The sequence below is a fragment of the Monodelphis domestica genome, chromosome 3, assembly GCF_027887165.1.
Source record: "Monodelphis domestica isolate mMonDom1 chromosome 3, mMonDom1.pri, whole genome shotgun sequence".
NCBI lineage: Eukaryota > Metazoa > Chordata > Mammalia > Didelphimorphia > Didelphidae > Monodelphis > Monodelphis domestica.
In genome coordinates this window covers 177,749,468-177,775,839 of record NC_077229.1, presented here as the reverse complement: position 1 = coordinate 177,775,839, position 26,372 = coordinate 177,749,468, and the positions used below count along the sequence as shown (strand labels likewise).

The following is a 26,372-nucleotide window of genomic DNA, read 5'->3' as shown; positions in this document are numbered from 1 at the left end:
GATCATTCTCTGTGACCAGGTGGAATTTACACCATGAATGTAGAACCAGTTTAATATTAGGAAAACTATCAGCATACTTGACTATCAGTAACCAAACTAACAGAAATCACACGATTATCTCAAAACATACAGAAAAAGCCTTTAAAAAAATACAACACCCATTCCTATTAAAAACATTAGAAAGCATAAGAATAAATGGGCATTTCTTAAAATAATAAGTGGTATATACCTAAAACCTTCAGCTACAATAGGGATAAGTTAGAAGCCTTCCTAATTTAATATTGTACTAGAAATGCTAGCTTTAGCAATAAGGGAAGAAAAAGAAATTGAAGGAATTAAAGTAGACAATGAAGAAACTAAACTCATTCTTCACAGATGATATGATGATATACTTCGAGAATGAACTAAAAAACTAGTTGAAATAATTAAGACTTCAGTAAAGTTTGCAGGATACAAAATAAATTCACATAAATCATCAGCATTTCTGTATATTACCAACAAAATCCAGCAGCAAGAGTTAGAGAAATTCCATTAAAAATCACTCTAAATAAAATACCTAGGGATATATTTACCAAAGCAAACACAGCAGTTACATTAACACAATTACAAAACATTTTTCACACAAATAAAGTCAGATCTAAATAATTGGGAAAATATTAATTGCTTGGTAGATCAAGCTAATATGATAAAAATAGCAGTTCTACCTAAATGTATTATTTACTCAATGCCATACAAATCAAACTACCAAATTATTTTCTAGAACTAGGAAAAAATAACAAAATTCTTCTGGAAGAACAAGAGGTCAAGAATATCTAGGGAATTGATGAAAAAAATGTGAAGGAAGGAGGCCTAGTAGTATCAGATTTCAAATTGTACTATAAAGCAGTAGTCTTCAAAACAGTCTGGTACTGGTTATGGAATACAGTCGAGATCAGTGGAACAGATTAGATTAACAATATACAGGGGTAAATGACCTTAGCAATCTAGTGTTTGGTAAACTCAAAGACCCCAGCTTTTGGAATAAATGAGACTTTTAATTCTCTTTTAAATTTTGGGTCAGATTCAAACTCTTCAACTTGCCACTTTGAAGTCTTTAATAATTTTGCTGCAACTAGCTTTTCAAGCTTATTTCATATTACTTTTTCATATACCCTATGTTGAATTAAAAAGATTTATTATTATTAGTACACCGAGACAAAAATGAAATATTATTTGTCTTTAAAGAATTTATTGTTTTTCTGAGGGAATATAACATTTATACAGATAGGTAATCATGTATACAAATTATGTACAAGGTAATTTCAGGAAGGCAAGAGTACTAATAAGTGGGAAATTTAGGGAAGTTAGGAAAGGCCACATGTGGCAGTGGAGCTATGCTTTTTTTTCCTCATCAAATTGATGATTTGATGTTCCAACAAACCCAGTGTTCCATCTCCTATTTCCTTGCCTTTTGCAACTGGATATCTAATCTGATACCTTTTTTACCACCATCTCTAAATTCCTTTAGGGTTCTTATATTCTATCTTACTGGAAACCTTTCCTGATCTCAGGTTTTTAATGTTATTTTTCTGCTTTAAGTTATCTTGTATTCTAGGTGTTTAATGTTTTAAAATTGAATTGGTCAGTATGAAGACCTGGGTTGTAATCCTGATTGTGTGAACTTCAGTAGGTCTCTTAATCAAACCTTATCTACAAAATATATGGATGACTTGGACTAGAAAATCCTAATAAACTCCTTTCTAACTTTCAAAGAAACTTTCAAAGTTTCCATGAGGAAACTTTCAAAAGGCAGTATTCTCATATGTGCCTATAGTTGCCACAACACAATAAGCTTTAAATTTTTTAAATAGAATTATTTGAAGTTATAAGTAAATTTAACTTCGTGAAAGTTTGTGTATCTGTCTCTTTAATGTGTATTATTCTGCCTCTGATGTGTTTTCTTTTGTTTTTCTTTTCCCTCTATCAAATCTTCTTTGATTGGTTGTAATACAGAATTGAAGTATGTTTAAAATTATTTGTTGTATTTATTGAACAAAGTTGTTCTCTTTTCTTAATTTGATAATGGAAAGAATCTCAGGTGATCTCCCCTAAATCACTTCCATTGCATTAACTTTATAGCCTTTTTTTAATTTTATTTTTTTCAGGATTTTGGGAATTGATCATTAGTAAGGGATGGGGTAGGCGGAGGGTACCAATTTTAAATCTCAAGAGTAGAGAAGGGTCAGCTAGATAGCACTGTGGTTAAGATTCAGAATTGGAGTTGATGGGGGTATGGGATAACCTGGGTTCAAATTTGACTTCACACTTCCTAGCTGTATGACCCTGGGCAAGTCATTTAATCCCCAAATTCTAGTCCTTGATTCTCTACTGCCAACAGAAGGTTAGGGTTTTAACAAAAAAAGTAGAGAAGTATTACCAGTTTGGCATCTTCTTTTAGTTCTACTTCTTTTTTATGTAACAGAATCTATCTTTTAAAATTTTTTCAAGAAAATTATTTTTTGAATTTTGAAATTAATACAGTGCTATGAATCTGTTCTAGGAGGTGATAAATATATTCCTTGAAGATAATCTAACACTGAGTTTACCTGTTCAATTCAGGCAGTCAGTGCTAAGAGAACTTTACCAGAAAGCTCAACAAGGGTAAGTTTTTAACTTTGATGGATTAAATTTGCATTTTAGATAAAAGCAGGAGTGTGTTTTCAGCTATAGGGGGAGGAAACCCTCAAATTTCATCTTATCATACAGAATATTGAGTATCATTGATATATATTTAGATTTGGGAAATACCAGAGATTCAAATCCCACTTCTATATGTTGAACAAGAATGTCATCTTTTTAAGCTTCAATTTTCTAATCTGTAAAACGGCAACAATACTTTTAGTATCTGCCTCACAGAGCTGATATTGGGATCAAATGGGATATTGTATCTGTAGTACAACGTGAAAATAATTTCCTGTTACTTGTGAGACTTCTTATGACAGGCTTGCTCTGAGATGGACCAAGGTTAGATTATGTCTGACTTTTTGCATCTGCTACAAATAGGACATATTTCTGACATATCCCTTATGTCACATAAGATAAGGTTTGTCTGCTATGCTGCTAATGGAAAAGTAGTGTTTGTGTGAGGTTTTCATGAGAACTTAAATGCTAAGACTCATCAGCTCCTCTTTCAGGGTATTTTGCCTGTATCTCTTTTTTGGCTCTAATTGCCACAATCAAGAATTTAGGCCCTTACTGCCTCTTTCCTTCACTTCTCTAGGCTCTTGACTAGTTTCCCTGCTTCTGGTGGTTCCACTTGTCTGGCCTTCAGAATACTCTTTCTGCCTCAAACTCCCTCTTGAGTTACAGTGGCCAGTTATTTGAGGCAGGAGGACTGCAACCAATTGCAGGGAAAGCACAGTAAATAGTAAGAGCAATGGGAACTCTTCTGAAGCTGCTCACATTCATTCTTGTCTTGTCATTCTTATTTTCTTATTGTCTTCTGTGGCATCAGATTGTTGAAGCCAGCATTAGCACCAGTACCAGCAAGGGAACTTATGTTGATGATTACTAATAGCTTGTTTGGTTTAGTAGATCAGGATTTGGTCAGAGATCCAACATAGCTACTGTAGTAGCATAGGTTTGGAGATCTGTCCCCCTTTTTGGTTTGTGATTTTCATAATTCATTGTGAATTATTGTAAAGAAGGTAATTCATTGTGAATTATTGTAAAGAAGGGCCCTGTCTTCCCCAGCACTACCAATATTAACTGCTGACCAGCTGTCACTAACATAGAGGCACAGCAGTTCTAGGAGTGGAAGCTCCCTTCAGGCCACCACTTTTGCTTCCAGCCCAATCTTCAGAGCCAGATCCAGGGTCCAGGCAGGCAAGCCATCTATTCAAAGTAGTTCAGCACCCTGAGGGAAAGAGAGGAGGCAGCCAAGTGCCAGCCAAGTCAAACAACTACCACCTACCTGCTCTCAGACCCTGATAGAGACAACTCAGCCATCAGCCTGGGAAGCAAGCCTTGCTCCTGCAATAGGCTATAGCCACAGCTACTGAAAATCTGGAACAGAAAGTTCTTGGCACTTTGTGTTAATATAGTTAAGACATTAAAGAAGATGTATCTTGTGACTGCATCCTAAGGACTGTGGGACTTTCTTATCTGATTTGCCTCTAAAACCTTTCATATGTGTTGTTTTCCCCATTAGAATGTGAACTCCTTGAGAGCACAGATTATTTCGCTTTTTTGTTGATATCTCTGGTATTTAGCATAGGGCTTAGCACTTAATAAGTACTTCTTTATCAATTTTGATTACCTGGAATTTTCTTCTGTAATTCTCAGAGTATTTGGGATATTGACAATTAGAGATGGAATCTCAATCCCTCTATTTGTTATGGGAGTCCATTACCCAGACTTTTTCTTTCTTTTTTTTTTAAACTCTTTTATCTTCTGTCTTAGAATTGATACCAACTATTGGTTCCAAGGCAGAAGAGTGGTAAGGACTAGGCAATGGGGGTTAAGTGAATTGCCCAGGATCACATAGCTAGAAAGCATCTGAGGCCAGATTTGAATCCAGGGCCTCCTGTCTCTAGGCCTGACTCTCTATCCATTCAGCCATCTAGCTGTCTTCTCCTATTGCCCCCAGCCTTCTTGGCGCAGAGGGAACTAACTTGTGATATAGTTTGGCCCTTGGGCTCCCAGGCTTGGTTCTACCCTTTTTAGATTAGGCTAAGGATTTCCCTAAACAACCCCACAACAGCTGTTTTAAGAATAAATAATAATTTTTAATTTTTAACAATCTTTTCTATTCATAGTTATTTAGTTTAAGAGAGTTGGGTGCAGCTGGATAGCTCAGTGGATTGAGAGCCAGACCTAGAGTCAGGAGATCCTAAGTTCAAATATGACCTCAGACACTTCCTAGCTTTGTGACCCTGGGGCAAGTCACATAACCCTCATTGTCTAGCCTTTACCGCTCTTCTTCCTTAGAACCAATAGACAGTATTGATTCCAAGACAGAAGGTAAGGGTTTAAAAAAAAAACAGTTGTTGTTTTGTGTTTTGCAGAAATGAAGCTCTAGATGAAATCTGTTTTAAAGTTTCTGCCTGTAACACAGTACGGGATATCCTTGAGGGTAGAACAATTAGTGTTCAGTTTAACCAGCTATTTCTTAGACCTAACAAAGAGAAAATTGACTTCCTTCTTGAGGTAAGAATTTTTTTTTACTAACTTGTACTTTTAAACTTCTTTTGACAAGTGTATATTTTTCATTTCTAGAATAAAACACATTGAGCTTTAAAAAGTTTGGTAGTAAATTTTCTTATTTTTGTTCATATGTATTGTACATTTACTATGAATTGTTTGTTTATCATATAGTGTTTAGATCATATTTTCTGCAGATAGAAATACATAGAAGCATATGTATTACATGAATCATGTATAATTTCTTTTTGATTTTCACAAGAAACTGAAGTATATAGCAGCTAATATCTTAATGATGATGGTGAATGCTTTTGAAAGAAATTTAAAATTTGTACATGCATATTATTTTATTATCTTGATATCTAAAGAGATGTGCAATAAAATGTTTCAACATAAATTAATTATTCCTGCTCTAAAATACTGAGATAACTTGATAATCATTTTGTAGTCATCTTAAAATCCAATTAGAAAATCATTGTTTAGAGTTCTTGGGGTAGCTTGGTGGCCTAGTGGATAGAGAGCCAGGCTTGGAGACAGGATGTCCTAGGTTTAATTCTGGCTTCAGACACTTCTAATATGTGATCTTGGGCAAGTCAGTTAACCCCAGTTATCTAGCCCTTACCACTCTTGTGTCTTAGAGCTAATACTTTGTATTGATTTCAAGACATAATGTAAGAATTTTTTAAAAAGAAAAAAATTCTGTCTCAAACATATAGAAAAAAAGCGATTTTTAAAAAAAGCACACTTGTATAATAATCCTGAGTTCTGATCATGAAAGAATAAAGCACAGTTGTATAACCCTGCTTTTGATGTATACCAGTCACCATGGAAGATAGGCTCTGGACATAGAGAAACAAAAATGAACCAGTTCTTTCCATCAAGATGCCTACATTGTATAAAGGAAAACAAATACACACAAGTGTATACAAAGCAAAGGGGAAAAGAAGGAAATAACTGTGTTGGCTGCTAGTGCCCAGGCATTATGTTGACCACTTACTACAATATCTCATTTGATGCAGAGTAAATTAATAGTAAGTAGACGATATATTTCTCAGTTGGATAACACATTGTTTTGCCAGTTGGGAAATATACATGGAAATCATAGTTGTTTGGTTGAGATTGAGAGTAAAACCAAGTGTACACTTTTAATTAATGTTTTCATTAAATTTTGGTAACTTGTTCTCACCTTTCTCCAAATGATTATTGCTGTCTAAGAGAACTAAGTGTTTATATTCATTTTAATTGGTCAGTGCTACAAACATAATATTTGTTCTGTTCTGAAAGTATCTATGGCTACAGAGAACTAATTAATTGCTGTCTCCTGAAACTGTGAGAAATGTGCATACAAATACATTCCTTTGTTGAAAACATTATTAAATCTTATTTTAACATTTGGATTATGAAGATTTTGTGTGTGTATCTGATTTTCTTATGTAACTTTGCTGCACTGCAGCTTTCCATGAGGTAGTAGTTGAGGGAACAAGTTCTTTTTAACTTTATATAGTGTCTTTGTTTTAACTATAACTATTTTATTTATATATATATATATATATATAACATAAAATATGTATATATAAAATATAACTTTTAATTCATAGGTATGTTCAAAATCAATAAATTTGGAGCAAGCTTCAGATACTTTGAAAGGAAACATGGCTGCTTTTCTAAAGTAAGTGATTAACGCTTTATAAATTCTTGTTAAATTGCATTTCTTAGTATTTTCATAAGAACAGATTTACATTAGATTATCTTTATTTTTAAATACATTTTTATCAGTATTTTCTGTTCTGACAAAGCCATCCTTTTTATAAGATTGTTTTAAAAGAAGACATTTAGCAAAATTGATCAGTGTTTAAAAAAATTTTATAATCTTATGCAATATTCCACACCCTTATTCTCCCTATCTTTTCAGAGGAATTGGGGTGGGATGTCTTTTCTTAATCCTGCTTTGATGCCGAGCTTGTTTATAATTTTGCAGTATTCATTTTCAGTCTTCTTGTGGTTTTTCAATTTCTGTTTTTGTAGCCATTTTGAATGTTGTTTTCTTAGCTCGCTTCATTTTTCATTCTGTATTAATCATAATTATAATTTCTTTTATAGCATAGTTTCCACTATTTCCATGTACTATAATTCTTTTAGACATAGTAGGCTGACTTACTTGGATCTGCCTTATTTTTGATAGCTTTATAATGTGTAATATTACCTGGAGATGTTTTTTTCTTCAATATTTTATTTCATCAATGAATTTATGAAATATTCACTTGCTTTGGTTATTGCTTACTACATTTGCATTGTCACTGCCCTTAACAACCAAATACAGTATTAGAATCTGTACATCAATGCAAAACTGTTGATTTTCTTATCTCTTTCCATTTGGGTTACATAGTTTAAATTGAGAAAAAATAGAAAGCTTTACCTTAATAATGTCAAAATTCTGTTATAAAATACTTAATAGCTTTTCAGAGGATTATCCATTGACAACAAAATGTGACAAATTTAAATTGCTCACATCTTTATTTCTCAATATTTCTTGTTAATGTAGAAATCTCTGCTTGGGATTGGATGATCTTCAGTTTGTCTTTATGATTTCTTCTCATGAACTCTTCATTACATTGTTGAAAGATGATGAACAGAAGCTACTCATAGAACAGATGAGGAAAAGATCACCTAGAGTAAATCTATGCACCAAACCTGTAACTTCATTTTATGATATTCCAGGTCAGTTTTACACCTCTGCTGCTAAATATTGGTGGGGTTTTTTTTCTTTAATAGAAATTTACATTGGATAATACTGTAATGCCCTCTTATTTATATTTACACATATAAATCATATTCATATTAGATTTTAAAATTATCTACCTTGTTGGGGGCAGCTGGGTGGCTTAGTGAATTGAGAGCCAGGCCTAGAGACAGGAGGTCCTGGGTTCAAATATGACCTCAAACACTTCTTAGCTGTGTAACCCTGGCCAAGTCACTCAATCCCCATTGCCTCACCCTCACCATTCTTCTACCTTAGAACCAATACCTAGTATTGATTCTAGGACAGAAGGTAAGGGTTTAAAAAAATTATCTACCCTTCCTTTTTTGCCTATTAAGGACTACTTTTAGGCACTAGAGCAGTGTTGGTAAGCCTTTTAGAGCCAGAGTGTCAGACCCTGCCTCTACCCCAGACTGAGTGCTGTGCCCCTCCTCCCCATACCTGGCATGCCAGGCCCCCCTCCACACCAAGTGCTGGAGGTGCCCTGCCCCTCCTTACACCACACAGGGGAGAAAGAACATGGGCATTGGATAGTGCAAGTGGATAGGGCAGTTGGGCATTGGAATGAGTGAAGTGAGGAATGTCCTCAGCGAATATAGAGAGGGGAAGGGGAGTGGCCTTAGCGCTCCACTCCCTTCAGTCCCACCTTACCCCTTGTGAGCTCCCATTGGATGCTGAACAGAGGGGTGGGGGGTGAGAAAAAATGCCATCAGGCACTGTGGAGAGAGGGAGGGGAGCAACTCCACCTGAGTCCCTCTGCCTTTCTAATATCGAACTGGAGTGTGGGGTGACCAAGTGCCCACAGAGTGTGTACCATTTTCAGCACCCATGCCATAGGTTTGCTATTATTGTACTAGGGCAAATGGAAGTCTTAGCACATAAAAATTTGTAGAGGGAATTGTTTTTTGCTTTAGTACTACCATTTATTAAATAGACTAGTAAGACTAGTTAAAGCAAGAATGCTTATTTTCTTTCTGCCTCTTTAAGAGTTTCTTCTCTGTTCCTTTACTAGTCTTCATTCTCCAGAATTCCTTACTGTAAGGGCTTTCCAATGCCCTTTTATTTATTTATCTTAGGTCTCATGGCAGTGTTATTTGTTCTTTGGCTTCAACTACCATTTTTAATTCAAGCAACTCACAAATCTGCATCTCTTTTCTTCTGAACTTAAGACATACTTCTTTTTTTAATTTCATTTTTATTTTCATGCCAAACATTTCCATATTGCTTATTGTTGTGAGAGCACACTCATACATAACCAAATCCCCAAAATAAAACCATAAATACATTTACATGAAAGATGACTCCAACAGTTCTTTCTCTGGAAGTGGATAGCATTCCTCATAAGTTTTTCAGAATTGTCCCAAGATCATTGCATTCCTGAGAGTAACCAAGTTTTCACATATAATCATCATAATATTACTGTTACTGTACACAGTGTTCTCCCGGTCTTAAGACATATGTTTAAAAGCTATTTTCCCCCCAGAATGCTTTGTAAAGTCATTTAGTCTAACCCAAGGTTAGCAAATAAACGCCTGGTTTTGTAACCCCTGAGCTAAGAATGGTTTTACATTTTTAAATAAAGTTTTTCTGTGTGTAAAAATATTTTTTAAAAACAAACCAAAGGGAGAAGCTGGGTGATTCAGTGGATTGAGAGCCAGGCCCAGAGATGGGAGGTCCTGGGTTCAAATGTGGCCTCAGACACTTCCTAGCTATGTGACCCTAGACAAGTCACTTGACCCCCATTGCCTAAAAACAAACAAAAAAAGCAATCTCAGTTCTCTGGCTATATCAAAAAAAGGCATAGAGTTGGCCGGCCGTGTCATACAGATCCCTGTTCTAACCACTTCATTTTATAGATAAATCAGTAAAGAGTTTAGAGGGATCGGGTGTAATCTATACCATCAGTTTTCAAAGTATGGTCCATTATTTGACCCTTTGGGATCTCTTAAGAGCCTTTCAAGAGGTCCATAGGTGTGAAATTATTTTCATAGTAAAAACTATTTTCATCTTTTCATAATTCATCTCCAATGTTTCAAACAACATACTGAAATCTTTTTTACCTATTAAATACCCTTCTTTTTTCTAACTTCATTTTTTGAGACAAGATTTTCTTATAAAGTTCAATCAAAACAATATATCACAACAAATTGAATGTAGAAAGATATGAGATCACTAGTCCTGCTTTTTAAAAAAATCTCAGTTGAAGTCCAGTAGATTCTACTCCATCCCCTTATCTTTACACTGTGTGTGATTCCTGCTTGAAATATGTTTCTTATAAAGAATATATATTGGCAGGATTCTGGTTTTTAATTTACCCTGCTATCTGCTTCCTTTTTATGGGTGAGTTCATCCCATTTACATTCACAGTTATGACTGTTATTTGTGTATTCCCCCTCCATTATTTTCCCCTTTTAATCCTGTACTTTCTCCTTTCAGTCTATCACTCCAGAGAAATACTTTGCTTTTAATCACATCTCCCCATTCTCCCTCCCTTATATTCTGTCCCTCCTTGCTACTCCCCTTTCTTAGTCCCCTTCTATTCTTTTATTTCTTGTATAGGATAATATAAGATTCTATACCCCAAAGAATCTTGCTGTTATTCCCTCTCCGAGTTAGTTCCAATGGGAGTAAATTTTAAATATTACTTGTTACCACCCTCATTCTCCTCTCCATTGTAGTAGTTTTTTCCTGTGCCTCTTTATGTGTTGTAATTTATCCCATTTACCTCTCCTCATTTCTCTCAGGACAAGCCTTTTTCACCCTTTAATTTTTTTTATATATCATTCTAAGTAACTTACTACCATACCCTTTGTCTATGTCTTCTTCTAACTAATGTGATAATGATAAGAATGTAAAGAGTTACAAATATTATCTTTCCATGTAGGAATATAAACAATTTGACCTTATTGAGTCCCTTAAATTTTTTTGTCTTTCTTCTTTACCTTTTTATGCTTCTCTTGAATTTTGTGTTTGGATATCACATTGTCTGTTTTGTTACAATAGGAGATAAGACTTGGGACATAAGAGTGATTGACAGGGTATGGGATTAGAATTTTAGTTCTTGTCTTCTCTTCGGGAATGCTCATTTTATTTTATTAAATTACCATCTTTTCCCCTGAAACAATATAGTCAGTTTTGATGAGTAAGCAATTCTTGGTTATAATCCTAGTTCCCTTGCCTTCTGTAATATAGTATATTCCAAGCCTTCCAATCCTTCAATATAGAAGCTTTCAAATCCTGTGTAATCCTGATTGGCCTCCATGATATTTGAATTATTTCTTTCTGGATGATTGTAGTATTTTCTCCTCTTGAACTTGGATTCCTGGGAGTTCTCATTTGAGGATTTACTGCAGGAGATGATCTTTGAGTTCTTTCATTTTCTATTTTACCCTCTTCAAAAATATTGGGGCGTTTTTCTTTGGTAATTTCTTATAAAATTGTGTTGGGTTGGGGGGGGCAATTAGGTAGCTCAGTGGTTTGAGAGTCAGGCCTAGAGATGGGAGGTCCTGGGTTCAAATTTGACCTCAGACACTTCCCAGCTGTGTGAACCTGGGCAAGTCACTTGACCCCTATTGTCTAGCCCTTACCACTCTTCTGCCATAGAATCAATTGATTCTATTCTGTACTAAAAAATCAATTCTGTTTTTTAATATACTCTTTTCATTTTATTTTGTGCCTCTTTTTTTGCTTGACCAATTTTGCTTTTAAAACTTTTATTTTCTTTTTGCGTTATTTTCATTTCTTTTCCCCATTTTTCTTCTCATTTGATTTTTTAATTCCTTTGTGAGCTCTTCCAGTGTCTGAGACCAATTCCTAATTTTCTTTGAAGTTTCGTATGTGATTGTTTTGTTCTTATGGTTCCTTCCTGAGTAGTGTCTGTAAAAATTTTCTATAGTTTAGAGTTTCTTTTGCTATTTGCTCCTTTTCCCAGCCTTCTTTTTGCCTGTAGACTGGGAGTTCTGACAACTGCTAATTCTGATGATGGCTTGCTGGATTTAGAGTACAGTGAGCTATTTTCCCTGCGGCTAGGGACTTCACTTTAGATTAGACTTGAAAGGACTAAGCACTATAGACTTTGGGGCCTCACTGTGGGCTTGTGCCAATGCTTGGGATTTCAAGGGATAGGTCAGGGGTCCTCTATTGTTGGCTTTAGCTGGGTCCTGGGATCCCAAAATTGGCCTATGCCCAGTTTTGGAATCTGGCACAGTAGGTGGGGGTTGGTTGACCCACAATCTTCTGTGTGCAGTTTTACTTCTGGTTATCTCTTATCCCATAAAAAAACTGACTCTCTGCCTACCTTTCAAGTTGTTTTTCACAGGAGAGCCCCCTTACTTTGTCTTGTTGTTGGATCTCTGACTCTAGCCATTTTTAAGGTTGGTTTGGAAGAATTCTTGAAGCAATTCTAACTTTTGCTGCTTCTAAGCCTCCATCTTAGGTCTGGCCTCTCCTTAAATTGATTTAATTTGGAGAATTAAATTAAATTCTTGATTGAAATTTCTCTTTATTTTATCTGCTGTAATAGATATTGATTTATAATGTGCTATTATTTATTATTTTTATATTCTATTTATTACAAGTGCTATAATTTGAGATTATGAGATTACTACATGTCCCATGAAATGATATTTCTTGTTTTGGGATATATGATAGAACCAGATACATTAATTCCTTTATTTGCTTCTCTTATGGAGAACTTAAAAACCTTCTTTTCATTTAACTTCACCTTCTGTTTGTCTTTGTGTTCCACTGGAGTATCAATTTTAGTATGATTCAGAGGGCAGTTAGGTGGCTCAGTGAGTTGAGAGCCAGGCCCAGAGATGGGAGGTTCGGGTTTCAAATTTCACCTCAAGATACTTTTAGCTATGTGACCCTGGGCAAGTCACTTAACCTCCATTGCCTAGCACTTACCAGTCTTCTGCACAAGACAATTCAGTTCTATAAATAGGTTCATGTATCTCTTAATACAAGATTCAACTTAATATTGAGATAGAATTCTGCCTTCTCCAATTTCCAGATATCATTCATGTCATGTTTAGTAAGATATGTTCTTAATATGACCTACTGGATATAGCCAGCTTTGGAGTCGGGAGGACCCATACTCAAAAACTGCTTCTGATTATCACTTTGACCTGGAAAAGGCTTTTAACCTTCCAGTACTCTGGGCCACTCTGAGAGACTGAAATCTGCATTTGGAAAGGCAATTCCTCATTGGGAGCTCCCTTTGCCAAATGAAATCATAGGTCCAGTTAAAAAAAAACAACACAAAGACATAAAACTAACAAAAAATGTGCTAAAATTGGTTTGCCATAAGTTATCTGTTCCTTCCTTTAGCATCAGCAAGTGTCAACATTGGGCAATTAGAGCATCAGCTTATATTATCAGTAGATCCTTGGAGAATTCGCCAAATTTTAATTGAATTACATGGCATGACTTCAGAACGCCAGTTTTGGACAGTATCTAGTAAGGTATGATGTATTTGTTTGCTATCTTACAAATCTAATAAAAAAAAGTTTTTAAATGAAAAGAGAATGGGGATAAAACAAAATTTGTTTATTCACTAAGCTAGATACTGTATATCTGGAGTAGCAATAGAGATACAATGACATTCCCAGAAGAAAAAATCAAGAAAGCCAACAGTAAAAACACCTAGCTTCAGCTATCTAGACACAGTTATACAAAGTATGAATTACAAGTAAGGTAAACTAGAGTTTCTAATCCATAGAAGGAAATTTGACTTTAATGCTATCACTGAGACTTGATAGAATGAGACCCATGATTGAACTATGACTCTGGAAAGATACGCTCTTTTCGAGAGAAATAAGGTGAAGGTAGCCGAGTATTAGTATTATACAGTATTTAAAAGATTTATTTGGGGGCAGCTGGGTGGCTCAGTGAATTGAGAGTCAGGCCTAGAGATGGGAGGTCCTGGGTTCAAATTTGGCCTCAGACACTTCCCAGCTGTATGACCCTGGGGAAGTCACTTGACCCCCATTGCCTAGCCCTTAACCACTCTTCTGCCTTGGAGCCAATACACAGTATTGACTCCAAGATGGAAGGTAAGGATTTTTTAAAAATAATAATAATAATAAATAAATAAATAAAAGATTTATTCATTTGAAGAAATCCAGGAACCAGAATGGGGAGGCGGGGTGAGAGTGGTGGAGAACATTTACAAAAACATAATTGAAGTAAGGAATAAGTAGTTTTGTCATCTAAAAATACTCTAGATTGCCTGAACAGAAAGGAAAAATAGCTCCTTTTAAGAAAGTTTTTCCTATATGTTCCCTTCATCTTAATAACCTAACCCACTTAACATTTTAGTGCTATCCAAAAGTGAATTGAGTTAATAACTTCATGGTAATAAATTCATTATTAGATGTTTTCAATGAGTAGTTGAACAGGTTTATGATTTGAGTAGGGGTTGGAATAAGTGAATTCCAGAATTGCTTCTGATTCTCAATCTATCCTAACTATTTGCTCATCATAATGATTATTTTTATCTTGGTTTCAATTAAATTTTGAAAAATTGTAATTTCATTTGAAATCAAGAATTATCTTTCCTCTATTCCACAAAAATTATTATCTTTATTATTAATAGTGACCTTTTTTTCTTCTAGTGGGAAGTGCCAGGTGTTTACAGTAGTGTTATTCTAGGAATTAAAGATGGCTTAACCAGAGATTTGGTTTACATTCTTATGGCAAAGGGCTTACACTGCAGTATCGTTAAGGTGAGTAAAGAAAGATTTGTTGATTATTTTATTAGAAGAATAAATCATTGATTTTCATACTAAGTCCAGGAGTCAGAAAGTGACTTCCAGAGAAGTAGCATGCAATTTAAAGTCTCCTAATCCTGTTTGACAGTCTGTGACCCAGCAGATAGAGAGCCAGCCTTACAGTTAAAATGACTTGGTTTAAAACCCATCTTTGGCACATACTGCCTTTGTATCACTGGACAAATTATTTAACCTTTCCATATTTCCTAAGACTTTACTTATCAAGGAATTGTTTATACCAATGAAATCCTAGGTCTGGGCCTTTATCCCTCTCTTGCCCTCTTCACTTACACATTGTCTAAATTTTCCCAGGTGACTGATCTATGTCTTATATTGGCCTTTTTCTGAGATTCTGTTCATTATAGTTAATAAATTTAAAAAATTTGAATGTCCTTTCTTAGTGCATCAGTTAAGAGTGTCTGTAATGTTAAAGTAGTATGAATCATAACCTATAAGAAATATAAGGCATATAGAGCTTAATTAATAATCACAGACACACAAAAGGTTAATTAATAATCCAAGGCAAAGGGCTGTAGAAGTTAAAAAGAATTGATGTCAGCTGTTCATTGTGTTGCTAAAACTTGACTTGGAACCTTAAGAGTATAGATATTGTTGGATAGGTGAAGAGGCCAAGTAAGGACATTGTATTTGTATTGAGGATTGAGAAGATAAATGGTGTTCTGGGAACACTGAAGAGACATTTTGGGCAGAAATTTATAAGCATTCTATTGAGAAATAGTGAAAGATACAGATTTTGGGGGGAGAAAACATTGGGAGAATTTGACCTTTGCCTGGCAAACTACAGGAAGCTTGTGTCTGAATCAGGGCAAATTAGAAAGCATGTGTGTGTGTGTGTGTGTGTGTGTGTGTGTGTATGTATACTTTTAAAAATTGTTTTACAGAGGCATTTCCCCTGTAATAGTTTATAATTTTCTTTAGCAAGGTTGTTTCCAGTGACCAAGTTACTACTTCAGCACAGGGCACAGGGTCAGAGATGGGTATCAACAGTTCCAAAATCCAACCATTTTCTTTAAGTAACTTTTATCTTCTCATTGTAATGACTTCTTTCTCTTTGATCAATTAATTCAATAACGTATGCTTTTATTTTTTTAACTCACGAATTAAGGGACATTTAGCACTATGTAATTCATAGAGAGCACACTGATTTAGAATGAGTTATATTTTTAAAGACTAGCTTCCCAATGAGAATGGGGAGAATTAATATATTTTTTAAACTTCAGTGTTATACTTCAGTATAGGAAAGACATTTGTTTTAATTGACTTGCCTAGTATTTTCTTTCCTTTTTTTTAAGATATTATTTATTTATTTATTTGTTGACATTATTTTATTTGGTCATTTTCAAACATTATTCATTGGAAACAAAGATCATTTTCTTTTCCTCCCTGCCCCCCCCTCCCACCACCTTTCCCTCTCCCATAGACGACGCGCGATTCCACTGGGTATCACATGTGTCCTTGATTCTAACCCATTTCCATGTTGTTGGTATTTGCATTAGAGTGTTCATTTAAAGTCTCTCCTCTGTCATGTCCCCTCAACCCCTGTAGTCAAGCAGTTGCTTTTCCTCGGTGTTTTTACTCCCACAGTTTGTCCTCTGCTTGTGGATAGTGTTTTTCCTCCTAGATCCCTGCAGATTGTTTAGGGACATTGCATTGACACTAATGGAGAAGTCCATCACCTTCGATTGTACCACAGTATATCAGTCTCTGTGTACAATGTTTTCCTGGTTCTGCTCTTTTTGCATCACATCCTGGAGGTTGTTCCAGTCTCCATGGAATTCCTCCACTTTATATTCCTTTTAGCACAATAGTATTCCATCACCAACATATACCACAATTTGTTCAGCCATTCTCCAATTGAAGGGCATCCCCTCATTTTACAATTTTTTGCCACCACAAAGAGCACAGCTATTAATATTCTTGTACAAATCTTTTTCCTTATTATCTCCTTGTGGTACAAACCCAGCAGTGCTATGGCTGTATCAAAGGACAGACAGGCTTTTATCGCCCTTTGATGAAAATATTTTGCCTCGTATTTTCTGAAGAATATTTTTTTTCTCCTTCTGATTGGATAAAGTCAATAATCAGTGTACTGTCCTGGGTTATTGGAAATGGCAAAAACAAGAAATATTTCTGAGTTGTAAAATTCTGCATTTTAGTTGTGAAATTCTCTCAAAATTAAGAGATACCATGCCTCACTTTTTCTACAGAGTGTCTTCAAGATACCAATTAAAGTATTTTATAAAATGTTCAACAGAAACAGGAATTAAGATGTCTAAAGTTCACTATTCCAAATAAATGGTTGGAAGTGCAAGACTGAATGTCAAGGCTAGAAATCATCAGCATAGTGATGATAATTTGAATCCCTGAGACCTGATGAGATAAGTAAGGGAATTAACATACAGAGAGAAAGAGATGCCCAAGCTAGTAGGCAAAACTTGGATGAAGATCCAACAGAGGAGTCTGAGAAAGACCAGATAGGTAGGAGAATGTAGAGAGGAGTGTCATGAAAACCAAGAGAGAGGAGGGTAATAAAACCATGTAACTTTGTTTTACTTGATGTTGATATTTATCTACAAAAATTGTTAGACTACTAAGTTCTTCATTAAACCATGATCCCAAAATTCTTTCCTTCCTTCCTCTAGACTCCTTCCTGAATAGTTCAGTTCTATATACTGTTTTTGCCCTCTTCATCATATCACCAATCTTGTCCTGCTAGTCCTTACCCTTGGATTAACTATACTTATCTTGGTTCTTCTCAGTCCTTTGCTGTAGCTTGGTCTAGGTCATGCCCATTAACTCTGGGTCCTTTTCCCTTCTTTCTTTTATTTTTCCTTTTAAAAAACAACAACAACCCTTACTTTCTATCTTAGAATCAATATTGTGTATTGGTTCCAAGGCAGAAGAGTGGTAAGGGCTAGGAAATGGGAGTTAAGTGGCTTGCTCAGGGTCACACAGCTAGGAAGTGTGTGAGGCCAGATTTGAACCTAGGACCTCCTGTCTCTAGTCCTGGCTCTCAATCTACCGAGCCACCCAGCCCCCCTCTTCCCTTCTTGATACTATTTCCCTTAGTGATCTCATTAACTCTAATGGATTCGGTCACTTCTATGCCTTAATTTTACCCTCTCTCCTGACCTCTAGTCTTAATTTAACATGCACAAAACTGAACTTGGGTTCACCTTCTTCCTAAATTTCCTATTACTACTAAGTATGGTAATATCTTTCTAGTCATCGTGTATAATAAAGGTGTCTTTTGCTGCTTCTTACTCTCTTTCAACCTACTATATCCAATCACTTGTCAAGTTGTGTCATTTTTACTTTCATAACATCTCCCTTCTATCCTCTGACACTATCATAACCCTGATGCAGGCCCTTCTCACCTCATGCCTGGATTACTGCAATGACTTACTGGTTGTTCTCCCCTGCTGCAAATCTCTTTCCACTGGGATCCATCTTCCAGTCACCTGTCCAATTGATATTCCTAAAACAGAAGTCTGACTCAGTCAAATCAGTCAAATCTGTTGCCTCTAGGATGAAATATAAAGTCCTTTTTGGCTTTTAAAGCCTTTTATTATATGTGCCCTTTCTGTCTTTCCATACCTTTATATCCTCTAAATCTAAAATTCATTTATACTAATTTTGCCGTTCCTCCCACTTGATATTCCATTAAATTGTGGGGTGTTTTTCCTCTTCTTTTTCTCCTCACTCACCCTTTTTTGTATCCCCAGCACTGAGTACAATTCCTGGCACATGTAAATTCTTAATAAATGCTTGTTGACTTGACTATTGATAGTATCTCAGTTCAGATTCATAATGGGATGACAATGAACAGGCTTCAGAGCATCTGAAGTCATAACTATTGCATCCTAGTCATATTCAAGGCGTCTTTTGTTTTAAATTTCTTTACTATATAACACATATCTTGATCTTAGGGATAAAGATATATTTGCAGGTTTTAGATTGTGAAATTTGTTCATGTTGGAAAGCATTACTGTATTTCTCATAAAATTTGAATGCATAGGTAACATGAATGCTGTTATCTGTTACATTTCTCATTTCTTCATATATGTGTATCTATTTGTGTATATATGTCACCCTTGCATTTTTCCATATAAGTGTATTTGTTCATATATTGCCTAACTATTCAAGCAAAAGCATAATGATTGAAGTGTATGTACAGCTCTGACATAATTTAAATACTTTTTAATAGGATTTTGCCCATGCTAAACAATTGTTTGCTGCTTGTTTGGAGTTGGTGACAGAATTCTCCCCAAAGCTCCGTCAGGTAATGCTAAATGAGATGTTGCTCTTGGATATTCACACACATGAAGCTGGACCAGGGCAATCAGGAGAGCGTCCCCCTTCTGACCTCATCAGCAGAGTCCGTGGATACCTGGAAATGAGGCTTCCTGGTATGAATGTTTTATGTTTAGAAGGCTAAGAAAACTCCTTCCAGTTAAGAAAAAAATAATAATTCATTACTTTGATACCTAATTGTCATGTGCATATTGGTAGTAGTATTTGAAATTTGTTATATGCCAGCTATTTTTCCTGCAGGAGAAAACACATGGAATTGAATACATCTAGAAAAATATGTAATTTGTATGAAAGATCAAATTTAATTGGAAGGGTAGTGTATAGCTTCAGCTTCCTTTCTCATACAGATACATAAATACCTGATGACTTAAGATTCATTCTGTGATTTTTCCCTTTTGTGCTTTTTCTGTGCTTAAGCTTTCTTCTTTAACCTCCATAGCAGCATCTTTTGAAACTCTCCTCATTTTTTGAGGCTCAGCTCAAATGAAGCTGAGCCTTTTCCTCCTTTCCCAACCCACCCCACTCCAGACTCCTATAGCATTTTTATTAGGCCTCTTACATACTTATATTTATATTTCTTCAAATCAAATATTAGTCACCTAATCTGTACTGCATAATTGGGAAACATTCAGAGACATAAGATACTCTTGTCTTAAAGGAACTACGTTCTGTGTGTTGGGAGATTTTTAGTAAAATATACAAAATAGAGTTATGTATTGTCACATCTCTTCAACTAGATAATAAATTCCATTAGTGTATAAACCAATGTTTTGTTTTGTTTTTTATCTTTATCTGGGACTTCCATTTTTATCCTTTTCTCCATAAGATCCCATCACATTTTAATAAATGCCTTTTCATTGGTTCTCAATTTGAAACCCATTAAGTTTTCACTTTACCTTTTTATGCTTCTCTTTGGTGTCAAATTTGCTCATCGAATTTTCTTTTCAGCACTGGTTTTTTGGTTAGGAAAGTCCCTCTAATTGGTTAAACACCAATTTTGTTATCTGGAGGATTATGTTTTAATTTTGCTGGGTATATAATTTTTGGTTGTAGTCTTAAATCCTTTGCCTTTCAGAATATCATTCCATACTTTCTGGTCCTTTAGTGTAGAAGTTGCTAGGTCCTTTGTGATCCTGACTATGGCTCTAGGATATTTGAATTGTTTTTTGCTGTTTGTAGTACTATTTCCTGGCATGAGAGTTCTAGAATTTAGCTATAGTAGTCCTGGATTATTTTATTTTGGGTCTCTTTCAGGAGATGATTGGTGGATTCTCTAAATTTCTATTTTTCCTTCTTGTTTGATGATATCAGGGCAGCTTACCCTGATGATTTCTTGTAATATGGCATCCTGGCCCTTTTTTTGATCATGGCTTCTAGGTATTCAGATGATTCTTAGATTCTTTTTCCTGGGTTTATTTTCCAAATTGGTCATTTTGTCATATTGTTTTCTGATGTTTTATGGGTTCATTAGTTGTTCTTTGTCCAATTCTAATTTTTAGAGTTATTTCTAATTTTTTTTAAAATTTTTGTTTCCTTTTCAATTTGGCCCATCATACACTTTAAAGAGTTACTTTCCTCAGTGTAGTTTTCTTGGCCTCCATTTTCTTTCAGTCCATTCTGTTCTTTAGGGCCATTTTACTTTTTAGAGATTTGATTTCTTCAGTGAATTTTCCCCTCAGCATTTAAATTTTTCTGTTCTCTTATTATTTGGATTTTAAGCTCTCTTGGGGACTGACATCTTTTCACACTATCCTTTGAGGCTCTACATATTTCCTTTTTGGCATTGTTGCCCTCTTCTGAGTTTGTATTTTGACCTTTCCTGTTGCTAAAGTAATTTTCTATGTAGTTTGGTTATGGGGGGAGGTGTCTTTTGCTACTTTCCCCCCATTACTTCATTTTTTTTTTGTCGAGATTCTTTTCTGTTCCTAGTATAGAGGAAGCACTGCTCCAAGCTTACAGATTTTTTTCTCTGGTAATTGGGATAGGCCTGGCTGCTTTTATTTCTTAACAATGTCTCTGTCAAGGAGGTGAACCTGTTGGCTTGCTCTGGGGAGGTTTGCAGTGCCTTAGTCCCTTTAGATTTAGTATCCCATGTTACTTGTTTATTGTTTTATGGCTGTACTGATCCCCATCCAGCTGCTTTCTTGCCTCTGCCAAGTGTCTTCGTGTGGCAAGTCCTCTGCTATGGGCTCTTCTGCTCAGGTACTTTAACTTCTCAGGCATTATGCTGCAACTCGAGAGTGAGTAGATTTCCTGCCCTCCCCACCTTCTGTACCTTTGTCAGGTGGCTTGGATTAGGCTTATTCTTGTTTTGCAGCTTTGTTGTCTCTGGCAGAATAGCAGCCCCAGAGAGTGAGTGATTTTATATATATGCATATATGGAGAGAGAGACAGAGATGAAGATAGTCAGAAAGACTAAGGAGACAGAGAGACAGAGAAAGTGCTGTGTTGCTATGTTAGCTCCTAGCATGCAACTCCATTTATTGGTTTTCTTGGTATTTCTTAAAAATGTTTGAACAGGGGCAGAACTTAAATGTTTATACATTATTGCTGGTAGAGCTACACATAGAGACATGATCTCTGTCCCCTAGTGTTAAAACTTTTAAAGTTATTAAAGTGTATTTTCTTGAATTTTACACAGGTGGTAGAGAGCTTTTATTGCCTCTTAAATTTAAAACAAAAAGCTACCTTCTACTTCAGTTTTGTCCTCCTTGGAGGACAAGGACTGCTTCTCTTTTGTCTTTGAATTCTCTACTCTTATAGAACTTAGCACAAAGGAAGTGCTTAATAAATGCTTGTTGGGTTTGTTGATTTACTTATATAGATTTTAGCTATGCAGTATTCTCATTAGGGGCATTTAGGTTGCTTAGTAGATAGAGTATGGAATTTGGAGTTAGGAAAATTTGGGTTCAAATGTGGCCTCAGACACTTATTAAATTTGCCTCACTTAACCCTGTTTGCCCCAATTTCCTGATCTGCAAAATGAGCTGGAGAAGGAAATGGCAAGCTACTCCAGTATCTTTGCCAAGAAACTATTCTTCCCCTCCCCACAAGATTAAAAATTGATCTCCTGTTTGACTTCAAATATGTTTTTAAATGTATCCAGTTGTATTTGTTCTTCCTCCTTCCACTGCCCATATAGCCCTATGTTATAACAAAGATTTTTAAAAGAGGAAAAAATTGAGTTCTGCAAAATTAATCAACATTTCTGTATCTGATGCAATATTTGCATATTCTACCTCCCCACATTTGTTGATGAAGAGAATGGAAATGCATTTTCTACATTTGAAGATTACTTTTTAGTAAGCTTTCTTTATGAAAGGAATATGTTCAAATACCTTCTCTACTACTTATTTTCTTTGTGTCTTTGGGTTGTCAGGTTTTCTGGGCTGCCTTTTCTTTATATGTAAAATAAGGAATTTGGTTCCTATTTTGGTTCCAAATTCCTTCCAACTTTCTAAGCCTTTGGATATTTGAGAATGAGTAATATTTATTGAATAGATGTTCAACAGTCATCTTAGTCTCTTAGATGCTTAAAGCTCCTTTATTTGCATCACTTGATTTTGAGGATGTGGTAGGATTTTTTTAAGTCATAGTACTTAATAAATGTTATATATTCTTTGAAATGAGAAAAATGGGGAGGTTGCATTTTTGATTTAGATTATCACACAGTAGATTATCACAAGATGGAAAACACAGGCAGGTTCAAATTGGAATGATCTAGACAATGACAAGAATTTAGAATTGGGTACTCAACCTAATAAAACTATAATAATAATAATGTTAGCATCAACAGTTGTAGGAAGGCCTTGGATTTAAGCAGTTGGTACATATAGAAATTCTCGATTTAAATATTTTTCTGTTTCTTCGACTTAAATGTTGTAGTAGTTACTCAAACATTATTTGGTTTTACTCATTTAGATATCCCACTTAGACAAGTTGTGGCAGAGGAGTGTGTTGCCTTTATGTTAAATTGGCGAGAAAATGAATACCTGACTCTTCAAGTTCCATCCTTCCTGCTTCAAAGTAACCCCTATGTGAAGGTAATATTGATATTAATGTGAAAAAATTATGTGGAGGTTGGTGCTACCACTTACTTAGGTCTGAAATACTTTGGAAACTCTTTAAAGCACATTTTAGTATTATAAAAATATTTTAAAATATTATTACATCATAGATTTTCAGATGCTTTATATGTTCTGTGCCTTGATCCAGGTGACTGATAAAAATATTGTGTTACTGTCCTTCAACACCTCACTCTTTGGGTTGGTTTTGATCTATTATTTAAGACTTTTAATGGCCATTCATTCAACCATGAATCCATCCAACTCTACCACATTCTAACTTACATTTTTTCATCTTATCCACAAGAATATCATGAGAGATTTTAAGGAAGTAGCAGCATTTGGTTTAGACAGCTTTTTGTACTCTTAGACCTTATGTTAGGGGTAAAACTTACAGTTGGACTGAATATATTTTTAGTTGGCCGCCAGGGATTTAAATTCTAAATCCCAATGAAATACTCAAGTCAGAATGGAATTTTATGGTGGTTTATTTACCATATTACCATATAGTGAAGATATTAAGGAAGAAAGAGAGGAAAAAAAGAGAAATACCAGGCAAGAGTTCAGAGGCCCCAGCCAAGACAAGGGGCCAGAAGATTAAATCCAGCATGGCTTCCAGCCACAAGGCCTTCTCCAAGATGAGGGGCCTCCTCAGAGGGTAGTACCTCTATAAAGCCAAGGGAAAAGGAGTCCCAAGAGATGGGCCTTTCCAGAGGCTTGTGTCTCCAGAAAAGCCAAGGAAAGAGAAGTAAGCCTTGCACTCAGCATGTGAAAGTCTAAGGAAAGTAATCTGAGGTCTCAAGCTCGAGCTCCTCCATGATCAAGTTCCACTGCCAAATTCCTCTCCCAGGAAGTGGTGCGAAATAGAAAGGCAGTTCTTTGCATCACTTCCTGTGTTTTATGTGTACCAATGGTAGCTTAAACTTGGCTTTGGATGGACCAGGGGGTCAGTCAGTTGTTTCTGATTTGTCACTTGCTAGCACACATGGATCATAGACCTTCCTTCCCCACGCTTAATCCTTAAGTGGGGGGGTGTATACATTCCTGGTTGCTAAAATTCACATTTGTTAGGTATTTTGTTTGTAATTCATGTTGGATTTTAAAGCTGAGTACAAGATGGTGGTATGCATGAATAAGATAGAAAGTATATCTGAATAAATCTATCATCCTATTATTCTGTGGGAAATGAAAAGTATGACATAAAAACAATTTGAGGGTCTGTATCCTGCATTTCCAGGAAGGGAAAGTAGATGGATAAAGGCACTTCAAGGACCAGAGTTTGAATGGAAAGCATAATAAGTTCATTTTTGAAGGAAATAGACTATCAAGAATCTGGTTCCAGAGACAGCTAGGTGGTTCAGTGGACAGAAAAGCAGGCCTGAAGATGTGAGATCCTGGGTTCAAATTTGGCCTTAGACACTGTCCTGTGTGACCTTGGGCAAATCACTTAGATCATTTCCTAGCCAAGCTGTTCTGCCTCAGAACTGTTATTTAGTATTGATTCTAAGACAGAGAATAAGGGTTTAAAAAAAAAAGTCGTGGTTCTAACTTCTGGCTTTAACATGAAACGAGCCTTTCTTTTGCTACAAGTGCTCCTTTCCCCTTCTAAAAGCATGTCAGGATGGATTTGCAGGGGTAATTTCAGATGACATATCATTAAGTATGATATAAAGGAAATAGTAACATACCAGTTGTGTTTGTGTGTGTGTGTGTGTGTATATATATGTGTTTGTTTGATGATACTTGACTTTTTAAAAAATGATTTTACATGACTAGCCAAAAGTTTAACTACTGCTTGTTGTTTTTCTAAACTAAGTATATCTAACTCCTGTATGCATAAAATTAGTTTGAGTTAAAGGACTTTGGCATCCCTGTTTCAGGCCAACTTATAATATCTACCTGTACTTCTGTTTTGTGAGAGAGGAATCTCTCATGACCTGAGAGATGGAAGTTCCTAGAACAATTTGGTTATCCTTAATTCTGATCCTTTTACTATGTTGGGTCTATCAGGATTTCCCACCTTAGACTTCTATGTAAGTTGTAAAGAACTATAGAAATATAAAATGTTATTTTTTTTAACCCTTAACTTCTGTCTTAGAATCAATACTGTATATTGGTACAAGGCAGAAGAGTGGTAAGGGCTAGGCAATAGGGATTAAATGACTTGACTAGGGTCTCATAGTTAGGAAGTGTCTTAAGGCCAGATTTGAACGTTGAACTTCCCATCTCTAAGCCTGGCTCTCAATCCACTGAGCCTCCCAGCTGCCCCCTAAAATGCTATAGTACATATTATCAGTTGTATTTTATTCTAATATAAAATTAATGAGAAATTATGATTCTACTTTCACTTTCAACTTTAGAGAATCAGAGCAATTAGTGGTCCACTTTTAATAACACAACATGAAATAAATTTGGTTTGGACCTTAAACATTTATGTGTGTTATCTCTATTCAGATACACTCTGAAGAGAAAACTATGACAAAATGATATTGTTTTCCTTTGTGTATGCGGTTTCATTTTTTTCTCGTTATAGCTGGGACAGCTTTTGGCAGCTACATGTAAAGAACTCCCAGGCCCTAAAGAAAGTACCCGAACTGCTAAAGACCTTTGGGAAGTGGTTGTTCAGATCTGTAGTATATCCAGTCAGCATAAGCGAGGCAATGATGGGAGGATTAGTTTAATAAAGCAAAGAGAATCTACATTGGGTATTATGTACAGGTAAGTTTCTGCTAGTTATATGTTTTTCTTCTTTATATAAAAAATGGGTGAGGCTTTAATTAATTAATTTCTCCATGACAGTAACTGGGACCTGAACTGAGAGCTTCTTAGGCCTAATGTAGCATTAGATATTTTATGGTCAGTAGGGTTGATGATCATTTTTTTGTTTTAATTTTAAGGTTTTCTTTGCTCATAGGTAGGTAAGTCTGAGTAAATGCAGCACATACATACAGTTAAGAAGACAGGTAAGTGCAGTAACCAGTTTGTGATGGAGAAACAAAGAAGTCTGCTCTCCAGAATAATGGTCTCATGGGGAAGGCAGTGTTAAAAACCTCTACTTCATTGTTGAGAGACATGCAAGATCTTTTTTCTTTATTTCTGTTATGTTCTTAAAAGTGTGTATGTTTGAGTTGCTATTTCTGAAACATACCACATTAAAAAAACACTCATTCTTAAGAGTCTCTTGGTCATAACTTTGGTGAAATATAAATCCTTGGTGATCATTCTGGCTGCAAGTGGCAACTTGTGTTGGTGCTGATCATT

General features: G+C 35.5%; 1 protein-coding gene across 6 annotated transcripts in view; it reads left to right on the top strand.

The window, feature by feature from the left end:
* INTS8 (integrator complex subunit 8) overlaps nucleotides 1-26,372 on the top strand; it is a 54,690-nt gene that overhangs the window by 13,327 nt on the left and 14,991 nt on the right. For 4 of the 6 annotated variants that reach the window (XM_016431823.2, XM_016431825.2, XM_056823304.1 and 1 more), the window contains 9 exons: nucleotides 2,540-2,640; nucleotides 5,025-5,187; nucleotides 6,780-6,850; nucleotides 7,724-7,899; nucleotides 13,271-13,404; nucleotides 14,557-14,667; nucleotides 18,941-19,142; nucleotides 22,969-23,090; nucleotides 25,645-25,829. In XM_016431823.2, coding sequence (XP_016287309.1) covers nucleotides 2,540-2,640; nucleotides 5,025-5,187; nucleotides 6,780-6,850; nucleotides 7,724-7,899; nucleotides 13,271-13,404; nucleotides 14,557-14,667; nucleotides 18,941-19,142; nucleotides 22,969-23,090; nucleotides 25,645-25,829 — 1,265 coding nt within the window. The remainder of the gene's footprint in view (nucleotides 1-2,539; nucleotides 2,641-5,024; nucleotides 5,188-6,779; nucleotides 6,851-7,723; nucleotides 7,900-13,270; nucleotides 13,405-14,556; nucleotides 14,668-18,940; nucleotides 19,143-22,968; nucleotides 23,091-25,644; nucleotides 25,830-26,372) is intronic. The other 2 variants (XM_001368819.4, XM_056823305.1) reach the window with 1 other exon arrangement.